Genomic DNA, 19,326 nt, shown 5'->3' with positions numbered 1-19,326 from the left:
CAGGCAGTGGTGGCGCATGCCTTTAATCCCAGCACTCAGGAGGCAGAGACAGGCGGATCTCTGTGGGTTCAAGACCAGCCTGGTCTACAGAGTAAGTTCCAGGACAGCCAGGACTATTACAGAGAGAAACTCTGTCTCGAAAAACCCAAACCCAAACCAAAAAAGCCAATTTTGATACTGAAGTATGGTCTTGCTCTGTAGCTCATTATATAGCTGAAGATGATCTTGAATTCCTGACCCTCCTGCTTCTACCTCCCCCCGTGCTAGAATTACAGGCATGAAATACTTGTAATGTAACATCTAGCTGGCTTTTTGAACTTATCTTTTTTCTTTCTTTCTTTCTTTCTTTTTTTTTTTTTGAGACAGGGACTCATTGTGCGTCTCTGGCTGACATAGACCTCACTATATATATCAGGATGACCTTGAATGCAGAGATTGCCTGACCCTGCCTAGTGGTGGCCTTGAACTTTTGATCCTTGTGCTCCAGCTTTCCAAAGGCTATGAGTATGGGTGTGTGGCAATAATATATGAATAACAGCATACTAATTATGAAGACACACGTATGCAATCCAGACCAAGAACTACAGCAGCCATCATGCTGAGCAGGTGGCGCACTTACCTTGTGGTGGTGGTTGTGGAGGTAACCCCGCTGCTTGTTTCAGCTGTGGTTGGGGGGGGGGTGGAGGTGTGGTCCCAGGAGGTGGTGGTACAGTGGTAGTCACACCAGGTGAGCTGGACACGGTCACTCCAGCAGGAAGGGTGCTGTAGTAAGTGGCCACATCAATCCCAGGTGGGGGTGGTGCCAGGCAGTAGGTGCCATCTGGTAACATGTAGTAGCTGTAGTACATGGCTGCCACAGTTGCTGTAAGAAACATGTTTTGTGAGCAAAAGGCCAATGACAGATGTCACAGCTTGAATCTACAATGTCCCTCACAAGGTCATGTTTTAGAAACTTGCTCCACAGCTTATGGGCATTTGGAGAGGTCATGGGACCTTTAGGAGATGTCCTGGCTGGCAGTAGCAGGTTTTTGATAGCCATTTCTTGGCTCCTAGGTCTGGCTGGCTCTCTGCTTTCTGCTCCACCTCAATGTGAAAAGCCTCTGCTTCAGGCTCCCACATTCCACAGTGGACTGAGCCCCTCTGAAACTGTGAGGTAAAACAGATTCCTCCCACTTTCCCTCTCCCTTGTTTCTGTCAGATATCTGATCATAGCAATGTGTCAGGAACTAACGCAACAGGATAACTCAGCAAGTGGTTACGAAAGAGACCCTGGCAAGTGCAGCGCCTGTTCTGCCCACCGCAATCATGCTGCTTCTTTCTGTGTCTGATCGGTTCACTCCCGGGACAATCAGACAGCCAACAGACGCAAAGGAGGACTTTCTCTAAGCAAACCCACCTTCTTTGTGCAGCAAGGGCAGACAGGAAAGCCCTCTCTAAATTCAGAGTGAAAACCCCTCTCTGCAGGAATAACTGATGGATGGCCCTCTTCCCTCATGACTGGTCAGGTAACTTGTGTTTATGGAGTGAGTGAACTCCCTAACTCCCCCTTGCTCGGTCACTGACGACATTTTCTGGAATCTATCTTTTCACTCTACTATTCACTTTAGAAACTGTGCTGTCCACATGCCCAGCATGGGGCTACTGTATTCAGCTCAGAAGGCCAATGTCTCTGCAGCTGCTTCTGGCCTTTCCCATAATCAACAGCTTCCTGCTCACTTTCTGCACAAAGGACAGCACAAGAGCCTACTGTGCTAACATCAGCCCTGAAAGGTACCCATCTCGTCTTTAAACTCTTCAAATGCACTTACTGGGCTGGAGACATGGCTTAGCCATTAAAGGCTAGGCTCACAATCAAAAATATAAATACATTTGTTTGTTTGTTTATGTGCATGAGTGTTTTGCCTGTATGTATGTGTGTGCCTGGTGCTTGCAGGTCAGAAGAGGGTGTCAGATCCCCTGGGCCTGGAGATACAGACGTTGTGAGCTGTCATGTGAGTGCTGGGAATTGAATCCAGGTCCTCTTTAAGAGCAGCCAGCGCTCTTAACTGCTGAACAACTCTTTAGCCCTACTCATCTTCTCTTTGAAAAATGTTCAAAACCAGCACTGGCACAGACGGCTCAATGAAGTAACAGGGTTTTCATTTAGCAATGCTGGATACACAGGGAATGAATTTCTTCTTCATTAGGGAATAGGAGCGAAGGAATCTTGCTGATTTTCACTTGTTCATCTGAACACAGTGGCATAGTGAAACACTGTGGATTCGGCGATACATGGCTGCTACTGAGATAAACACCACAGTGGTGTACTAATGACCCAGAGGGGGGGAGATGGCCTTTCCAGCTCAGACTGGGAAGATGTGTAATCCCCACATGCTGATGACACAGCTGTGGTTTGACTTGCTTTTTATCAGGCAAGTCACACACATGAAGTATCCAGTGCCATCCCAGTTCAGTGTCACATACCAGACTGGAATACAGGAACAGTAAAACCAAGTATCTGCACAGGGCACGTGGCCAGGTGCCTTTTCCACCCCTGCTCACAGAACACCCACTACATCTCTGCAGATGGCACAGTTGGCAGCGAGGTGCTCATGACAGAAGACAGATCTTCTCGCTGGCGTCTGTTTTCCCAGCCCTGAGCACTCAAGTGTTTGTTTGGTCAAGAAACATGATGTGCTATAGCTAACCCAGTAACTTGGAGACCCACTAAAAACCTGACAATAGTGGACAAAGCATCACTCACAACTTAATCAACAGCAAGGCCCAAAACAGACTAACTGGTGAACAGATCAGAGGGCACATGCAAAACCCTGGTCTTGGAGTGGGCACAACAAAAATGACTGAGGCTAGATCCAAAGAGAGGGGACATCTGCTGTTACATCCCTCCCTCTGACTTCTTAGTCCATGTGATACTGCCTAAGACCTTAGTTCTCACCCCAGAGAGGATACTTCTGTGACCTCCAGAGGTAGTGGTGCCACTACAAAGATTCAAAAGATCGTTGCTGTGGCCATGCACAAGCTTCTTCACACTGCTGTTCCCAGATTCTCATGCAGTGTCAGGGCTGGGAAGGTGTTAGAAGGAAGCTGGATCTGCCCCTTCCTGTTAGGGGCACCAAGGCAATGGACAGGCCCCAACAATGACTTGAGAACCAGGCTTCTTGATGGTCCTGAGCTTATTTATTAGCTCATCCTACACACTTGAGCCCTGTGGACTTTTGGGTCTTGCCACCCCAAAACCACACACACAGGCCCTTATTCTGTTGCTTCTGTCTCCGGAACACATGTGCAATATCTCTGCTTGTCCTGAGGTCCCTTTTAAGTTTAACCCACTGGCTCCTGTTTTTGGAAGTCCCTCCACAGCTCAGGCAGAGGTGGGAGAACATACACTGTGGTGATCCCTTGCAATGCTAAGACTGTGGGCCTGTTACTGGCGCAAGGGTGCCACGTCTCAAAAACAGTGACAAGCTCTTGGCAGCTCTCTATGCACTCAGTGAGCTGAGTTTAGTTAGCTGTGTGCTCTTAAATAGCCCAGTGCTGGAATTCTGCAGTGACCATAGCTCAGTCTCCTTGGCTCTACACCCTGAAGTAGTGGGGTCTATAGCTCAAGCATCCTACAGCCTTGTCACCAACTGACACAGGTTCCCATGCAGCTATTTGTACCGATATCATACCGCATCAGGTCAAAAAACAAAAGTCTCTCCCTCTCCCCCCCTACACACAAGTGTCCCACAAACATACAGACTTTCTGATTTTATAATGTAAATTACAAGTAAACCATTTGACATTTTATAATCTTACTTTAAAGCTTACTGGTAGACTCTTTCAAAAAAAGTTACTACCACCAATCAAGTATTATGCTTGTATTATCTTTGCAAAAACTTTGTTTACACTTAAAACCAACTAATGATTTAAGGGTTAAGACGAAAAGGGTGCCAGAGATCAGCCAAGCAATAATGTAAGCATACTTAATACCACCAGACTGTCCATTCAAACACAACTCACAGCATCATTCAAAAAGCCACATACAGAATATAGTAAGACATGAGGTTAAATAAGATGCTATTACAAGAAAAAGAGGAGGTTGGAGAGATGACTCAGTGGATAACAACACACACTACTCTTGCAGAGGGTCCAAGATTCAGTTCAAAGCATCTACACTGGTCAGCTCATAACCACCTATAACTCCAATTCCAGTGGTCTCAACCCCCTCTTTTGGCCCCCACAGGCACCATACACATACATGCTGAAAAAAAACTCTCACATATGAAAGAATGCTGCCCACACACACATACAGCAAAAACTTAAAAAAAAAAAAAGTGACACCTACAACATAAGTTCTGAGTAGTGGAGCCTTGCTAGGCTGCATCCCCAGGACATGCCTCAAGTGGCCTCTGCTGTCCTTGGCACTTTATACTGAACTTCCCAAGGGTAGTGCTTGTTTCCCCATCTTGACATGGGCTCTTGCTCTGTCCCCATCTGTTCCCAGACAGGCCTCTAAGCCTGGGCTTAAGTGAGCACCCTGCCTCAGTTTTCTGAGTAGACAGGACTACAGGAACACACCACCATGCCTGGACTGGGACTGAGTTTGTTTGTTTGTTTGGTTTTTCAAGACAGGGTTTCTCTATGGCTTTGGAGGCTGTCCTGGAACTAGCTCTTATAGACCAGGCTGGTCTAGAACCCACAGAGATCCACCTGTCTCTGCCTCCTGAGGGCTGGGATTAAAGGACTGAGTTTTTAACTGAGTGAAAATATGATGTGACATTATGCTAATAAATGTACTTCATGAGAACTACACAAACCCACACGAAATAAATCAAGAGAGAAACTCCAACAGTTGCCCAGGCCATCTAGACAGCAACATGGAAAAGGGAGCTGCTAACATAGAGGCTCACTCAGAAGCATGTCTCCAGCTCTGCACAAGCTTACATGCGCAGTAACCCAAGGCAAGGTTTGTGGAGTCCCCCAATCATCCTTTACTCTGTTCTTGAACCTGCAGTATTGTGGAGGATGGCCTCGAACCCCTCGTCATCCTGCCTCACCTCCCTACTGCTGGAATTACAGGTGTGTGCCAGCAGCACGCTCAGTTTACACAGTGTGGGAACCGAAGCGAGAGGACTTTCTGTGTGTGAGGCAGTCACTCTACCAACATTACACCCCCAGCCCTGTTTAATCATCTTCCAGAGCCCCTTGACTCTTGCTGACAGCCTGAGCACAGGTGTGTGCTGAGGAGAACACAACAGCTTTCCTGAGACCTTCCTAAGGCATACCTCGGACATTAAAGGAGAGATGAAAAAGCTCACAGGTCACCAGCTGAGTCCTTCTGAGAAGCAGCAGTGACCCACCGTCTGGCTGTCCCTGGTGATGCACCCTGAGGTCAGGTGCCAGGCCACTGACTCTGTCCTGCGGCTGTATGTGCCATTCATGCCATGCCCTTCAATCTTCCCACCTCTGGCTGATTTGACAGGTATTCCTCAGCCTTTTTTTTTTTTTTTTTTTTTTTTTTGGTTTTTCGAGACAGGGTTTCTCTGTGGCTTTGGAGGCTGGCCTCGAACTCACTTTGTAGACCAGGCTGGCCTCGAACTCACAGAGATCCGCCTGCCTCTGCCTCCCGAGTGCTGGGATTAAAGGCGTGTGCCACCAACGCCCGGCCTCCTCAGCCTTTTCTAAGGCCTTTGATGATTGCAGAGTTCCTGTCTCTAGCCCTGGGCTGCATCTGTCTAAGAACTGTCCACTCAGCACTCTGGTCTGGAGAGTTCCTACATGTTCTAAACCAACTGTGTCCAGAGCCGTCTTGAGCTTTTCTGCACCCTTCCATCCTGCAGGTCTGGTTGAGAAATGCCATGTCCCCAGTCAGATTCCCTGAACCACTTGACAATATCTCTGCCCAGTGTTCAGACAAGCTTCTGTCTGGGAGGTGCTCACAAAAGCTCCTCCTTCCCTTCTTCTGGGGCGGGAACCACCCCAGCACATCCCAGATTTCTCTAAGTCTTCCTAGAATTCTCAGTTGGAATCACCTGTATGTCCACTGTAGAGTGGGAACATCTGCCACTTCAAATAGTACTGAGCCCTGAATGGCTGTTCATTAGTACACACACATACCCGTAAAGGTTTTTAACTTGCAAATGAGTCGCAGTAAGAGGGTGACAGCAGAATTAACAATGAAATAGAATTACTACAGTAATATACATAATGGAAGTTAAGCAAACAGGGTTATTCTCCAAACATCCCACTGTGCTGTGCACATCCTTCTTGGGATAATAGAAGATGAATCAGTATGTATGTGATAGGTGGGGCATCAGGTGGTCTAGGCACAAGGATTTAGCAGTGCCAGATTACTTTAACAGGGCCATTTGAACATGAACTCCATGACACAACAGATGATGACAACTCCTAAGTGACCAGCGGGAAGACAGCACACACAGTTGGGCAAAGGGATGATTCAAATATGAATGGGAAGTACTGGGACAATGCAAGGTCTCATCACTCAACTCATAACAGCGCACAACTTAAAACTTTTGAATTGCTTATTTCTGGAATTTTCCATTGAATATCTCAGCTTGTGGATCCCATGGAAAGCAAAACTGCAGATGCAAGATGCAGGGCCTGCTGTCTCTTCACTTTTACCTACCATCTGCTTTTTCTCTAGAATGCTAGTGCCAAATGGAAGGACTCTGTGCAGGCATTCCTGACACAGCACTGGCACGGACACACTGTTCGGGGCATGTGCCAGTTGCACAGGAGAACAAGGGAGTGCTAGGCCAAGGGACGGGAAGCCGTAGCATAGAACACTCCAAACGTGGAGGGAAAAAAAAAACGACATCTACACCACAGTTTGAGATCCACCTCACATCTTTCAGGTAACACGAGAGTCTAGGCATTCTCAGACATCCAAGGGTTAAAATAAGAACTACGTCTCCCTGTGTAGTTTCTTTTGTCAAGTTACTGGAGGATGTGCCCTAGCAAACAAACAAGAACCCCAAAGAGAAGAACACAGGAGCTAATTGAGTCAAGTGATGGAGAAGCCACAGAAAATCCCAGGGAGGGCTGCAAGCTGAGAACACAGCCCCAGACTAGAGTGGCAGACTGGGAAACGGCTGCCAACAGCTAACATACAGGTGCACACTGACTGATGGACCTACTCACTGTCCTCAGCTTAGACAGTAGTCACTGAGGCTTGGAGAGATGGCACTATTACACCCTAAAATTATTAATCTTGATTGGTGGGCCTGGAAGGGTATTTCCAGGAAGGATTAAACGAGAGGAGAGACCCTCCCTCAGAGTAGGTGACACCTTCCTGCAGCAGACCAACAGGAAGAGGGGGTCCAAAGGAAAAAGCATTGCTGCCGCCTTTGCTTCTTGCTAGTGAGTGCATTCAACTCTCCTGTTACTGCTGCCATCATTTGACTCCAACTTCTTCGGTCTTGCAACATGGGCGGAAGACTAGTAAGTTCCCATTGTTCTTCCAGAAATTCAGTTGGGACCCCAAAGGCATCCAGCCACCTATGTGGATTGTACACCTACTTGGCTCTTAGACTCTTGAGTGGGCGGTCAGCTATTATGGGACTACCCAGACCTATCTGTGCCAGTCTAGTGAGTCCTCTTTCGTTGTACTCTTGTGAAGAGAACCATGCTAATACAGCATGTGGTACCAGGAATGAGCCCAAAACAACTAATATCCCTTTAGGAGGCCGAGACAGGGAGGACGAAAATTCTAAGCCTTAATGTATTATGAAGGGAGTTTCAGGCCATCCCCACAGGTAAAGAACCAAGGCTTGCAGAGTACACGAACTGGGTAGTAGAAAAATATAAACTGCTATGACCAAGTGACCAGTCACAGAAATGAGGAATGTAATTGCGATGCATGCTTCTTACATTGTTAAAATATTTATACACATGCATTAATAAGCAGGTATTTGTGTTTTCTTTCTTTTCCTGTTCTGTTACCATATAACACTAGGAAAATGCTAGTACTTAAGTATTGTCGATCTATTTTTCATATTTAAGTTATGGGGCATAACTTGAAGACAGCATTCTTCAAGGGACTTTGTTATAGGCTCTGGGGGAAGAACTGATATGTTTTCAGTTGTACGTAGTATACTTATGCCACCTCAGGTTGAATTATGACTTTGTTATTATCTTTGTTTGGAAATGAAACATGATATAAAAAGCTGAGGGTCAAGTTGACAAGGTGTGGACTTGTGCTACTTAATCTTGTCAACTTGATGCAATCTACTTGATAGAATCAAATAAGAAGCATGCCTCTGGGAGGCCCGTGAGTGCATTTCCAGGAAGGATTAACTGAGAGGTGACCTATCACAAAGTGGACAGCATCTTCTAATGGGCAGACCAGATAGATAAGGATGTCTGAGGCAAGACAGTGTTGTGTGCCTGTCTGCCTTCATTTGTTTCTCTTTTTAAAAAATTTGTTTATTTTTAGATGGATGGGTATTTTGCCTACATGTATGTCTGTGCACGAATGTGTGCCTTGTGCCTTCAAGGGCCAGAACAGGTTAGATCTGAGACTGTAAGCCTTCATTTCTTGCTGGTAAAATTCTACTGTTACTGCAAGTGCCATCTTTTGTTTAGCACACTCCAGCTTCTTCAGCCTTTCAATATATACTGAGGACTAGCAACTCTCTGGAATCTTACAGGTCTTCAGCACATGCATCCAGCCACATGCATTCAGCAGTGACCAAGTTCTCATTCTCTCTAGCATGCAGAGATCAACTGCTGGACTACCCAGCCACCACCGTGCAAGTCATCCTAATGAATATACATTTACATACACACCTTCAACCAGTTTTGTTCCTCTAGAGGTATAAGACAACCAAAAGAGAAACCACAGGGTTGGAGTGTTAAACTCTGGGCATGAGGAAGCTTGAGGGGCACATGTGAGTGAAATCAGGTTACTGTCTGTCACAGAGGAAGATCTCAGAGCACCTAACTTCAGGATGTGGAGGAACAGAGGTGTAGCCACAGCAAGGGCAGGTAAAGCCCCACCCAACACCAAAGACCAATGCTACAAGTAATCCTGGGCCCAGACTGGTACTAGAAGGCAGAGAGTAAACACTTTTCATAACAAGTGTGCACTTGACTTTCAAAGTATAGACATGTCCTACTCTAATTAAAACAAAAGTTTAGCATATACTACGTATAATCAAAGACATGAGGAACATCTTACTCTATTCATCACATTCTTGACCTTACAGCACTTACTGACACCACCCCCCAGTACTGTAACTAAGAGTCTTGTGTGTGCCAGGCAAGCACGTTGCCACTGAGTCACATCTCCAACTGTCTTTTTGTTTATTATTTTTGTGTGTGGTATATGTGTGATGCATGCATGAGAGAATGCGGTTATCAGAGGCCAGAGAAGGACACTGGTGTCATCCTCAGTTGTTTCTGCCATACTGCTCTGAGACAAGGCCTCTCACTAAATCTGAAGCTTGCCATTTTGGCTAGGCTGGCAGGCCAGTGAGGTCTTCCTGTCTCTAACACCATGCTGTGGTTACTGGCACATGCAGCCATGTCTGGCTTTTATGTGTGTACTGGGGATTTAGATTCAGGGCCTCAAGACAAAGTGCTCTGAATAACTGGGCCATCGATCCCTCATTTCTTCCTTTATTATTTTGAAACAAGTTCTCAGCAAGTTGCCCAGGCTGACCTGGAACTCATTCTGTAGCCCTGGTGGGCCTTGATCTTACATTCTCTTTCCTCAGCCTCCTGAATAGCTAGTGTTAAATCCTGGATCACTAGGCACAGTTCCACATCCTCTCAGAGACCTTCATCCTCCACCCAATTGCTAAGTATGGATTTGTGTCAGTCAGCTGGGCACTATAGACCTAGCAGTACCTATAATTGACAGGGTGAGTCATCTGAACCACAGGACAGTTTCCAAGATGGAGCCGTGGGATCAGGACCCTTGGTGAGGCTGTTGCTCCTATCAAGATGTGTAGAACTAAAGACACCCTCTATTAATATGGGGCACGCATGGCTGCTGAACCAGCATCAATGAGAACAGGTTGGCAAACACAGCTGTACCTGGGACTTTTTACCCAGGACAAATCAATCCACTCTGAAAGAAGATACAACTAAGGGGATCCTTTGACTCAGCACCTGACTTTGTCTTGATGACTGCTGGCATGACGGGACAGCAGAATGGGCTGGGAAGGTCTTCTGCTGCTGTTTAAGGAAGGTGGTATGCTAGTCTATGGCTAACAGCTAACAACAAGAGCTTAGTAGGGTCTAGAGTTCATTCTCCCAGACCCACAGCCCTCTGGCATATTCCTAGTCAGTTCTTTAGCTATCGAGCACCACCAGCAATCGTAACTTGATTGCTAATCCCTCCCTACTTGGCTTTCCCCACCCATCTATTTTGCCCTCAGCCATTGGCTCTTATTGATTTTTGTCGTACCTCCTCTGTCACCCCAAACAAACTGATGAATTTTCAGCATAAAGCTAACAATAAAACATTTTATGCAAGTGCCAGAACAACAACAACAAAAACAAAAACCAATGTCTAGTATTTCCCCAAGATGAATGGTATACTGACAAGGCAGCTTCTTACCAAAACAGATTTTTATAAAGCGTATAGGGCTCCATATATAAACATGGGAAATGAGAATGTAATCGCATGTAAGCACACTCCAAAGTAGAATCATCCAAAGTAGAATCATGATATAAAACAATGTAGTCTTCAGAATGCATCCCTGTGGATAAGTGACACATGGATGCTTAGACTATTTGGGACTAAGAGTGGGGGTTAGTGAAGATTTGTAGAAAGACATATATTGGGGAGTTGGAATGATGGCTTAGTGGGGAAAGCTGTCTGCTGCTGCCAACCTAGATCCCCAAGATCCAGACTGTAGGAGAAATCTGATTCCTGAAGTTGCCCTCGGACTCCCATTTTCATGTCATGACACACCCATACTAGCACATATGGATACACAAAAATAAATAAAAATGTAATAAAAAGATAGGCACAGATTGTGTTGCTGTGCACCTACAGGCAAAACTGAAGACAAGATGTAGATCCTTATACAATGTGAGAAAATGAAAACAAAAGGCCCATTTTTTTCTTTCTTTTTTCCTTCTATATGGAGTCTTTCTGTAGCAGAGGCTGTTTGGGACCTTGTCATCCTTCCACTTTAGTCTCTTGACTGCTACGATAGAGACATGTGTGTGCGCACGCGCTAATACGTTCCACTTCAAATGTCCACTTGGACAGAACTGAAAATATCAGCAGACTGTTGGCAAGGGACTGTTACTTCCAGCAGCCCAGACGTACTAGTGAGGAGACTGGCAGTCTTCATGGATCATCCTCAGCTAACTAGGTTCAGAGTTGGTGTCCCTGCCATGAAACATCTTCAAATCACACTGTGCACCACATATCCTGCCTAGGCGTGGGCTGATGGAGATTACTCTGGCTCAGATGACAACCCCAGATAAAAGCCAACACCAAAGTTTTGTTTCAGAAAGTCAACTTAGACGAACAAACAAACAAGCAAAAAACCTGATTAAAATGCTTTTACATTTGTATCTGAAAGTGTCAAAGTCTTTCTGAAAGTAGGGAAAGTCAGAGGAGTAACAACTCCTTTTGATCTCACAACCATGATTCTCTTGATTTTATTTGAGACAGGGTCTCCTGCTGTAGGCTAGGCTGGCCTTGAACTTGTGGTAATCCTCCCGTATCTGCCTCAGAAGCATAGAGATTACAGGCACAGGCATTCTACCACGTCTAATTTTGGGCCTTACCCTCTTGATGCAGGGGTGCACTGATAGGATGGTGGTGCATCCTGGATACTCTTGTGGCTCTATTCCCTACCACTCTGGAATGCTGTACTGAATTAGTCAGTGCACCACTGTGACCAAGATCCCAGACATAAAGAAAGTAAAGGAGCTGAGTGACGGTGGCGCACGCCTTTAATCCCAACACTCAGGAGGCAGAGGCAGGCGGATCTCTGGCCAGCATGGTCTCCAGAGTGGGTTCCAGGGCTGTGTCACAGAGAAACCCTGTCTAGAAAAAAACCAACCAACCAACTAACCAAACAAACAAACAAAAAACCAACCAAACAGACAAAAAGAATGTAAGGGGAAAATGAAGCTATTTTGGCTCATGGTTTCAGAGATATTCAGTTCATACTATAGTCAGAAGTTAAAAAAAAAAAAAGACTACAGAAAAAGCCAAGACAAACTCCACAGTCTTCAAAGGCTCTATTATCTTCTAGTTTTCATTCCCTCCCAATATGCTGTCGTAGTACGAGTCCACCAGGGCAATGACTAACTCCTGGTTAGATCAGAGTCCTCATGATCCATTTAACTGTGGAAACACCTACAGTGTACTTCACTGTTTCCTGCAGTCTCCAGCCAGCCAACAGTATGTTCATTCACCTCCTGCAGTTTCTCAGCACAATCAAGCCGGCAATCTCCAGGCACATGAGTCCCAGCATCACAGTTACACTCCTTTTCATCTACGATGTAGCCAGTTCCATAAGGAGGTCATCAAAAAGCATCACTTAGGCAAACCTGCAGGTGATTGTCTGGGAAGGCTTGCTCTAAATCAGTGGTTCTCAGCCTGTGGGTTGTGACCACTTGGAGGGGGTGGAGGTCTAATGACCTTCCACAGGGATCATGTATCAGATATCCTGCATATTATATATTTATATTACAATTCCATGACAGTAACAAAATTACAGTTATAAAGTAGTAACGAAATAATTTATGGTGGGGGTCATCACAACATGAGAAACTGTATGAAAAGGTTGCAGCATTAGGAAGGTTGAGAACTACTCTAAAACATTACAGCCTGGCTTGCTGCCAGAAGCTGTCATTTCCCATGGATGTGTTTTTCCAGGACCAGTGTCAGGATGATTATTACCAGAGCAATCTCAGTGTCAATGAGCAAGTCCACATCATCTTTTCCCTGACAACAGGTGCCTGTTGCCATCTGCGTGCTGCAGCAGGTACTGTAAAGGTAAGGCCCTGCCTCCTTCACACTAAAGATGCACACTTAGGGGAGGTCAAGTGACTTCAGCGTAAATATTGGCACCGACAAGACACCGTCACTGCTGAGTCCTTCCTTTTCAGATCAGGAAAGACCACAAACACGGTCTCCAAAGGTGGAACGGGGAAAAACAGCTGAGAACCCAAGGTTCTCTTTTCCATGCAGTCATTCTCTTCATTCTCTGAACTCAGGTACCTAACTGTCAGGAATCCCCAAAAGATCCCTTTCTAGTCTAAAGCAGTCAGCACTTTCTAATACAAATCTTCTACTGCAGAGGATAAAAACAAAGTCAAGCAATCTCAAACTCCTTAAAATGCAGTGCCCACAGTTTTTATACAGAAAAATGTCATTGTCCTTCTTATCCCTGCAAGAATGAGAGACTAAATAACTGGCTCACCACACTGTCTCAAGGGCATCCCATCACAGCAGATGATTGCCAAGGTCTGCTAAGAGGGTGCATGCACTATGACATGTTTGAGATAATGAATGCCATATGCCATATGCCACACTGGACAACCTAGTGTGGTATAAAATGTCTCTGTTGGGAAGTGCTTTTGCAATAAGCATGAGGATCTGTGTTCAAGCCCCAGGACCTATAGAAAAATGCAGTGTATAGTAGTGAATCTAACCCCAGTGCTAGGGAAGTGGTGACAGGAGGATGGATCTCTGGGGTTCTCTGGTCAGGCTGTCTAGCCTAGCTGGTAAGCTCTGGGCTAATTAGCAACTCCATCTTAAAGGAGGTAAATGTGTATACATTTCTAAAATTCTCTGGCCTTCACAACGAATTTGCAAGCACACGTTATGTACACATACACACTAAATTTTACAAAAGTGTCTTCAGGAAAAGACTTGTTTTGACATCACCAATTGGAAAATTGGAATGACTTCTGCAGTGGTGCATGAAGGTCACATCTGGGAAGAGCCACCAGATGCATCCATAACGTCCAACATGTTTAAAGTTCTTTGTTTCCTTGGAGGATTAGATTTTCCTCTAGAAAAGTCTCTGAACTAAGTTAGAACTTGTGTGTGTGTGAGTGTGTCATGCACATGGAGACCAGAGGTCAACACCAGGTATCGTCCTCAGTTGACATCTCCCTCAATTGCTTTCTACCTTATCATTTTGGATTATTTACTCCCTTGGCAGGGAGTCCTGGATAGAAAGCCAACAATTGAGCACGTCTCTGTTCTGGACTGTGGATGTGATGTGACTAGCTGCTTTAAGCTCCTGCCACTGTGCCTTCCTTCCTATGACGGATTGATCTGGAACAGTGAGTTGAACAAATCCTTTCTCTCCCAAACATCTTTTCGTCAGGATATTTTTCACAGCAACAGAAAACAAGCTAGGACAGTGGGTAGGTGAGCAGAGTAGATCAGGACACTGTCAATCAAGCAGGGGCCAGTATGGCCGTGTCATTGTTTTTTTTCCACAGGCCCCAAGTACAAAATTGCATTTATATATTTAAATAATTAAAGGGAAAAAAAACAAGCAAAATAGTTGTTTTACGATATGAGAAATATATGGTACTCAAATTCTGGTGGCTACACAGCTTTTGTATTGTTTCCTGATAATGTTTCAGAACTTGTGATCCTCCTACCTTCACCTCCTGGCTCATATAAAAATATTACTGTTGCCCAGCTATCTTGTCTATGGCCATCATCACATGACCATCACAGAGGTTGGCAGTTTGGTAGACACACTCAGGACCCTGGAAGCTGGAAATGTTTACTCCTGACCTCTGAGAAGTCTGGCACCACTATGCAGCTTAGAAAGAGAACTGAAACTCTAACACAGAACCAACACAGTATGAACAGATCGACCACAGAAGACAGGAAGATGCCATGGACAGGCAGAGCCACAACCAGCGAACAGGACACTCACATGAAGAGGAGGACCAGTCCACCAGCCAGTAAATGGTACTGAAGTGTCCAACAAACGGGAATGTGTGATTCTCACTGAAGGCACATATGAGAAATGCAGACCAACTAAGCAACTGACATTTAAGGTAGTAGTATTATTCTCCTGGTGATAAGATAAAACATCACACAACTAGTTAGTGGGTAGGGAAGCCTTTTCCTGAAAACTAGACTGAATCATTATCGATGTTGTAGGTGAGTATGGCTCAGCACATGCTGTTTTGCTGTGTATGTTAAAAGGCAACAAACACTTCCAATCATAAAAAAGAATTTAAGAGAATAGTATCAGACCCATCAATCAAAAATTAGTTAACTAGCAAGGCCAGCATCTGCTAGTCTAGGTTTTCCTGTGATGTAAAGGTTTACAATGGTTTGCAAAACTCTGAGGGACAGAGACTGTTATCCGAAAACCTCACACCCAGACCCAGACATGATATTCTTTTATATGAAGGTTGAAGGCTGGCTTTTTTCTTTCTTTTCAAACAGAGTCTTGCTCTGCTTCCTGAGTGCTCTGAGTACAGCAGCTACCAGGTGTTAGTGACCAGGTAGCAGTGGGCATTTGTTTTTCATTTATGCAAGAATTTGTGGACTTCTCAAGGGCCCTTGCAAAAAGCTAGTTTATGAGACTCAATACGTGCAAGAGACGAATCAAATATGGATCTCAACTGGAGACAGAGTGCAGGGAAAACACTCTAGTCAGCTACAGAACTAAGTAAGGCTAAGCAAGCAGGAATTACAGCTATAGATAGAAGATACACATTACTCATACAATCTCCCAACATGAAGCAAATACTCCCAACAAAAACTAGGCACCGGGGATGAGTAAAGGGAACATGAACTCAGACCTCAGTATGGGCAAGGCAAATGCTTTACCACTGAGGTATAAAACCTAGAGAAGAAAATGATTTCACGGGGACTCATTCCCTCTAAGACAAAGACATGTAACTTCCTTCCTGTCCTTACTGGTGTTGGGACTGAACCTGGGGTCCTGTGCCTGCCATGCAAGTGCTCTGTCTCTGAGCTACATCCTAGGACCTCCAGATCTCTACTCTGACCTAGAAAGAGTTCTTTCGGAGCTGGCTTTTTTGGGTGGTGAACAGGTGTATCTATAGTTCAGCACTGAGTTTAAAACAAATCACAGTGTCTGAGATGAGCTCAAGTAAAACCTCCTTTCCACCATAACCCACACTGTTCAAGTTTTGCTGCTGTGCAGCCCCAACTCATCCCTCTCCTCTGTGTTGAGGAAGTTGCTTGGGCCTGAACCTCATCAAGGATGCTCATGAATACCAAGAAGCATAGAGTTTTCCCTGCTTCTTCCTACCTCCCTTGACTATTACACTACCTAAAAAAGAAAATGCCAGCCAGGAAACCAACTGTTTCACATTGGGACAGAAACCAGTGAGATGGCTGAGTGGGTATAGAGGATTGCTGCTAAGCCTGATGTGAATTTGATCCCTGAACCCATGGTGGATAGACAGAACTGATACCTGCAGGTTGTCCTCTGACCTCCCTATATGTGAGCACACACATAAAACAAAATTTAAAATATAATAACACAATTTAAACTAGGATACAGCTAGGGAAATGGCTTAGCAGGTAGAATTGATTGTGCATAGGACTGATGAATTGATTCCATAAAATTGCCCTCTGACCTCCACAAGAACACTGTGGCACACACATCCTGTGTATACATGGAGAAAATTTAGTCACAAGGAATACTTTAATTTTGGCTATTTATGAACATTATACAAAGTATTTTTGGGCTCTGACAGTGGACAGTATTTCAGCATTAATGTCTCTTGCATAATTTACTTATTATACTTTCCTATAAGGATTTATTGCTAAGTTGCAAAAAAGTAATATAGAATAGAGCTTGAAAAATGGTTCACTATCAAGCTAAGAAATAAAAGAAATTGTTAATTTTATACATCTACATTAAAGGAGCTAGGAAAAATTTCATAAAATAAAAATTAAATGTCCTTTTTCACAGGCTACCCAAATCCTGGAAAATTAGTGGGAAGTGAGTCACAAGGAGCCTGAGTGTGTCCTGAGTGGCTGAGCAGAGCAAAAAGAGCAGAGTCACTGGCTTTGCTAGCAGAGACCTACAGGGCTGTGTGCCTAGACACTAGCTGGTGGTGGAGGCAGTTCTAAGGTAGTACATCAATGTCACAGATGTGATAAACTTCCTTCGATCAGTAACAGAACTCTAAATAATCACCATATCTGAATACCAAAGGCTGGGGCTGCAGCTCAGTGGTACAGTGTTTTTCTAGCTTGTATGAAGCCCTAGGTTTGTCCCTAGCATCATCTAAAACCAGGTGTAATGGTACCTGTTGAAGGAAGAGAGTAGGAAGTTCAAGGTCATCCTTAGCTACAATAGTGACTTTAAGTCAAGCTTGGGTAACATGAGATCCCGCCTCAAAAAAACAAAACAAAACAAGAAGTCTGTTGGCAAGGGGTCCTTACCACTTTAAATAACATGGAACTGTTGAAAAAGGCAGATAAAGCAGCCACCACTGGCCTCAACTTCCTTCTCCCAGTTCTCAATGGCACTGTGCCCTTCAGACACCTACACAGATGTCCTCCCTGCCACCCCATGCTGGACTCCTCCCACAGCATCACTCCTTCCTCAGAAGTCACACACTCTGTGGGCCCCACAGCAGTGCAGGCAACTCTGCTCACATCAACCTCCAGTGCCCAGGGGGTGGGCAGGGGAGCAAAACACCCATGCAGCTCCTGCCAAGCTCTGGCAAACTACATCAACCTTTGGTCACCACTACTAAAGCCTTACTTAGAATGGGCATCCTTGGAGATTAATGGGGATACACTGGATCAAAGAATGTGTGTTTAAGATTCTCACACTTAATGCCATTTATACTGCCTGCTCACACACACACTCCCACTAATAAAAACCTGTCCTTCTGTTTCCTCTTTTCTGCTTCAGTGATGTCTGCTTTTGCATTCAAACCTTTTCGTTAAGATGCCCATGACTACAGATATGATATTCCAGAGGCATCTAAGCCAACTTTGTCCTGACACACAGTGGAGCCTTCCTAGGCAAGCCCTTGCTCAGCAGCTGGAGAGCAGCTGAGCTGAACCTCTAAAATGAAGCATAGTCGTTTTCACCTCAGGGTTATTTGTACAAATTTCTGAATGGAATGTCACTTATTGCCCATCAAACTGTGAAAATTATTAGTACATTAAACATTCCCCCATTTTCTCGTGAGTTTCATTAAAAAACAAACAAAACACTCATTCACGGATGTAATCAAGTGTTGACTACTGGTTCTTTTTTCCTCCTTGGCTGAGAACCTCCCCCATCTGGCTCTTGAATTCAGAAGTCAGCTGTTGGCCATCCACACACTCTAGCTGGCTCTATTTTCCAGACACTACTCTTGACGGTGTCTCCTCTCCAAGGACTCCTGGCTGTGACATGTGGCCTTCAGGCTCTCTTCTGCGCCTCCCTCTGCAGAGCCAGCTAGCTCTCTGTGCTAAGACTGCAGGAGCTTCTTGAGTGGGAGGGGTTCCACCTGACCGAGGCAGCCCGTGTCATGACACACCAGAAAGGGTAGGCTCCTCTTTGGAAGGTTGAAATTTTGCTTTTTACCAGTTTTTCTCTTAAACATTTTCTTTTTAGTTAAACTTACTGTAATTACGTATTTGGTTAAATTTTATGCCAATACACAATTCGAATAAGAAGAAAATTGCTGTTTCTGTGAATATAAAGTTGAATGCTTTGGAAAAATTGGATAAAAAGCCAAGTGCTTTCAAAAGCTACTGTGCAATTACAGGAGGGGAAGAAACTGTTGAAGTCTCAAAATAACAAAATAAAAGCCTACAATTGGCACCTGCTTCCCAGGACAAAAGCCCCGACAAGGATGGAGGTGGGGTGAGGAATGGGGGACATGCTTTGCTGGAGTCCAAGGAGCAGCTGTGGTCCAGAGCTGAAAGGATGGAGACGATCACATAAAAAGGAATTCTTAAAGAGGGTGGACCGCAAGCTTGGCAACCAGAGTCTGATCCCAGAACCCTTGTGAAGGTGGAGGGAGAGAACCAACAGTTGTTCTCTTACCGCCATATGTGTCTGTGGCGTATGCATGTGCTATACCCAAGCATGCACACACACACACACACACACAAAGACACTAAGTAACAATGGTAAAAAGATAAAGACCAAGCCTAGCACTTGGGGATGGTCAGCTTGGTGATGATGAGATCTCCTGAAAACTCATTTTAGATCCACAACTACCGTCTTCAGACCTCTTTTCACTACATATTTTGTTAAGGCATCAACTATTTCAAGGGCCTCCAGTAGCAAAATAACATTTTATCATCTGTTAGGATATGTTCCACTATATTAGACTTCTTTTCAAATTTCTCATATTCTTCCTTACTATTGTTTAGATAAC

At 44.8% G+C, this 19,326-nt stretch overlaps 1 protein-coding gene across 1 annotated transcript in view; it reads right to left on the bottom strand.

Annotated features, from left to right (window-relative positions):
• The window catches only part of LOC101839321 (splicing factor SWAP), a 66,537-nt gene that overhangs the window by 29,518 nt on the left and 17,693 nt on the right, over positions 1-19,326 (bottom strand). The window contains 2 exon segments of the mRNA XM_040731081.1: positions 620-678; positions 681-862. Coding sequence (XP_040587015.1) covers positions 620-678; positions 681-862 — 241 coding nt within the window.

The sequence above is a fragment of the Mesocricetus auratus genome, unplaced genomic scaffold (assembly GCF_017639785.1).
Source record: "Mesocricetus auratus isolate SY011 unplaced genomic scaffold, BCM_Maur_2.0 Super-Scaffold_100025, whole genome shotgun sequence".
NCBI lineage: Eukaryota > Metazoa > Chordata > Mammalia > Rodentia > Cricetidae > Mesocricetus > Mesocricetus auratus.
This window is presented reverse-complemented; position numbering and strand designations above follow the sequence as displayed.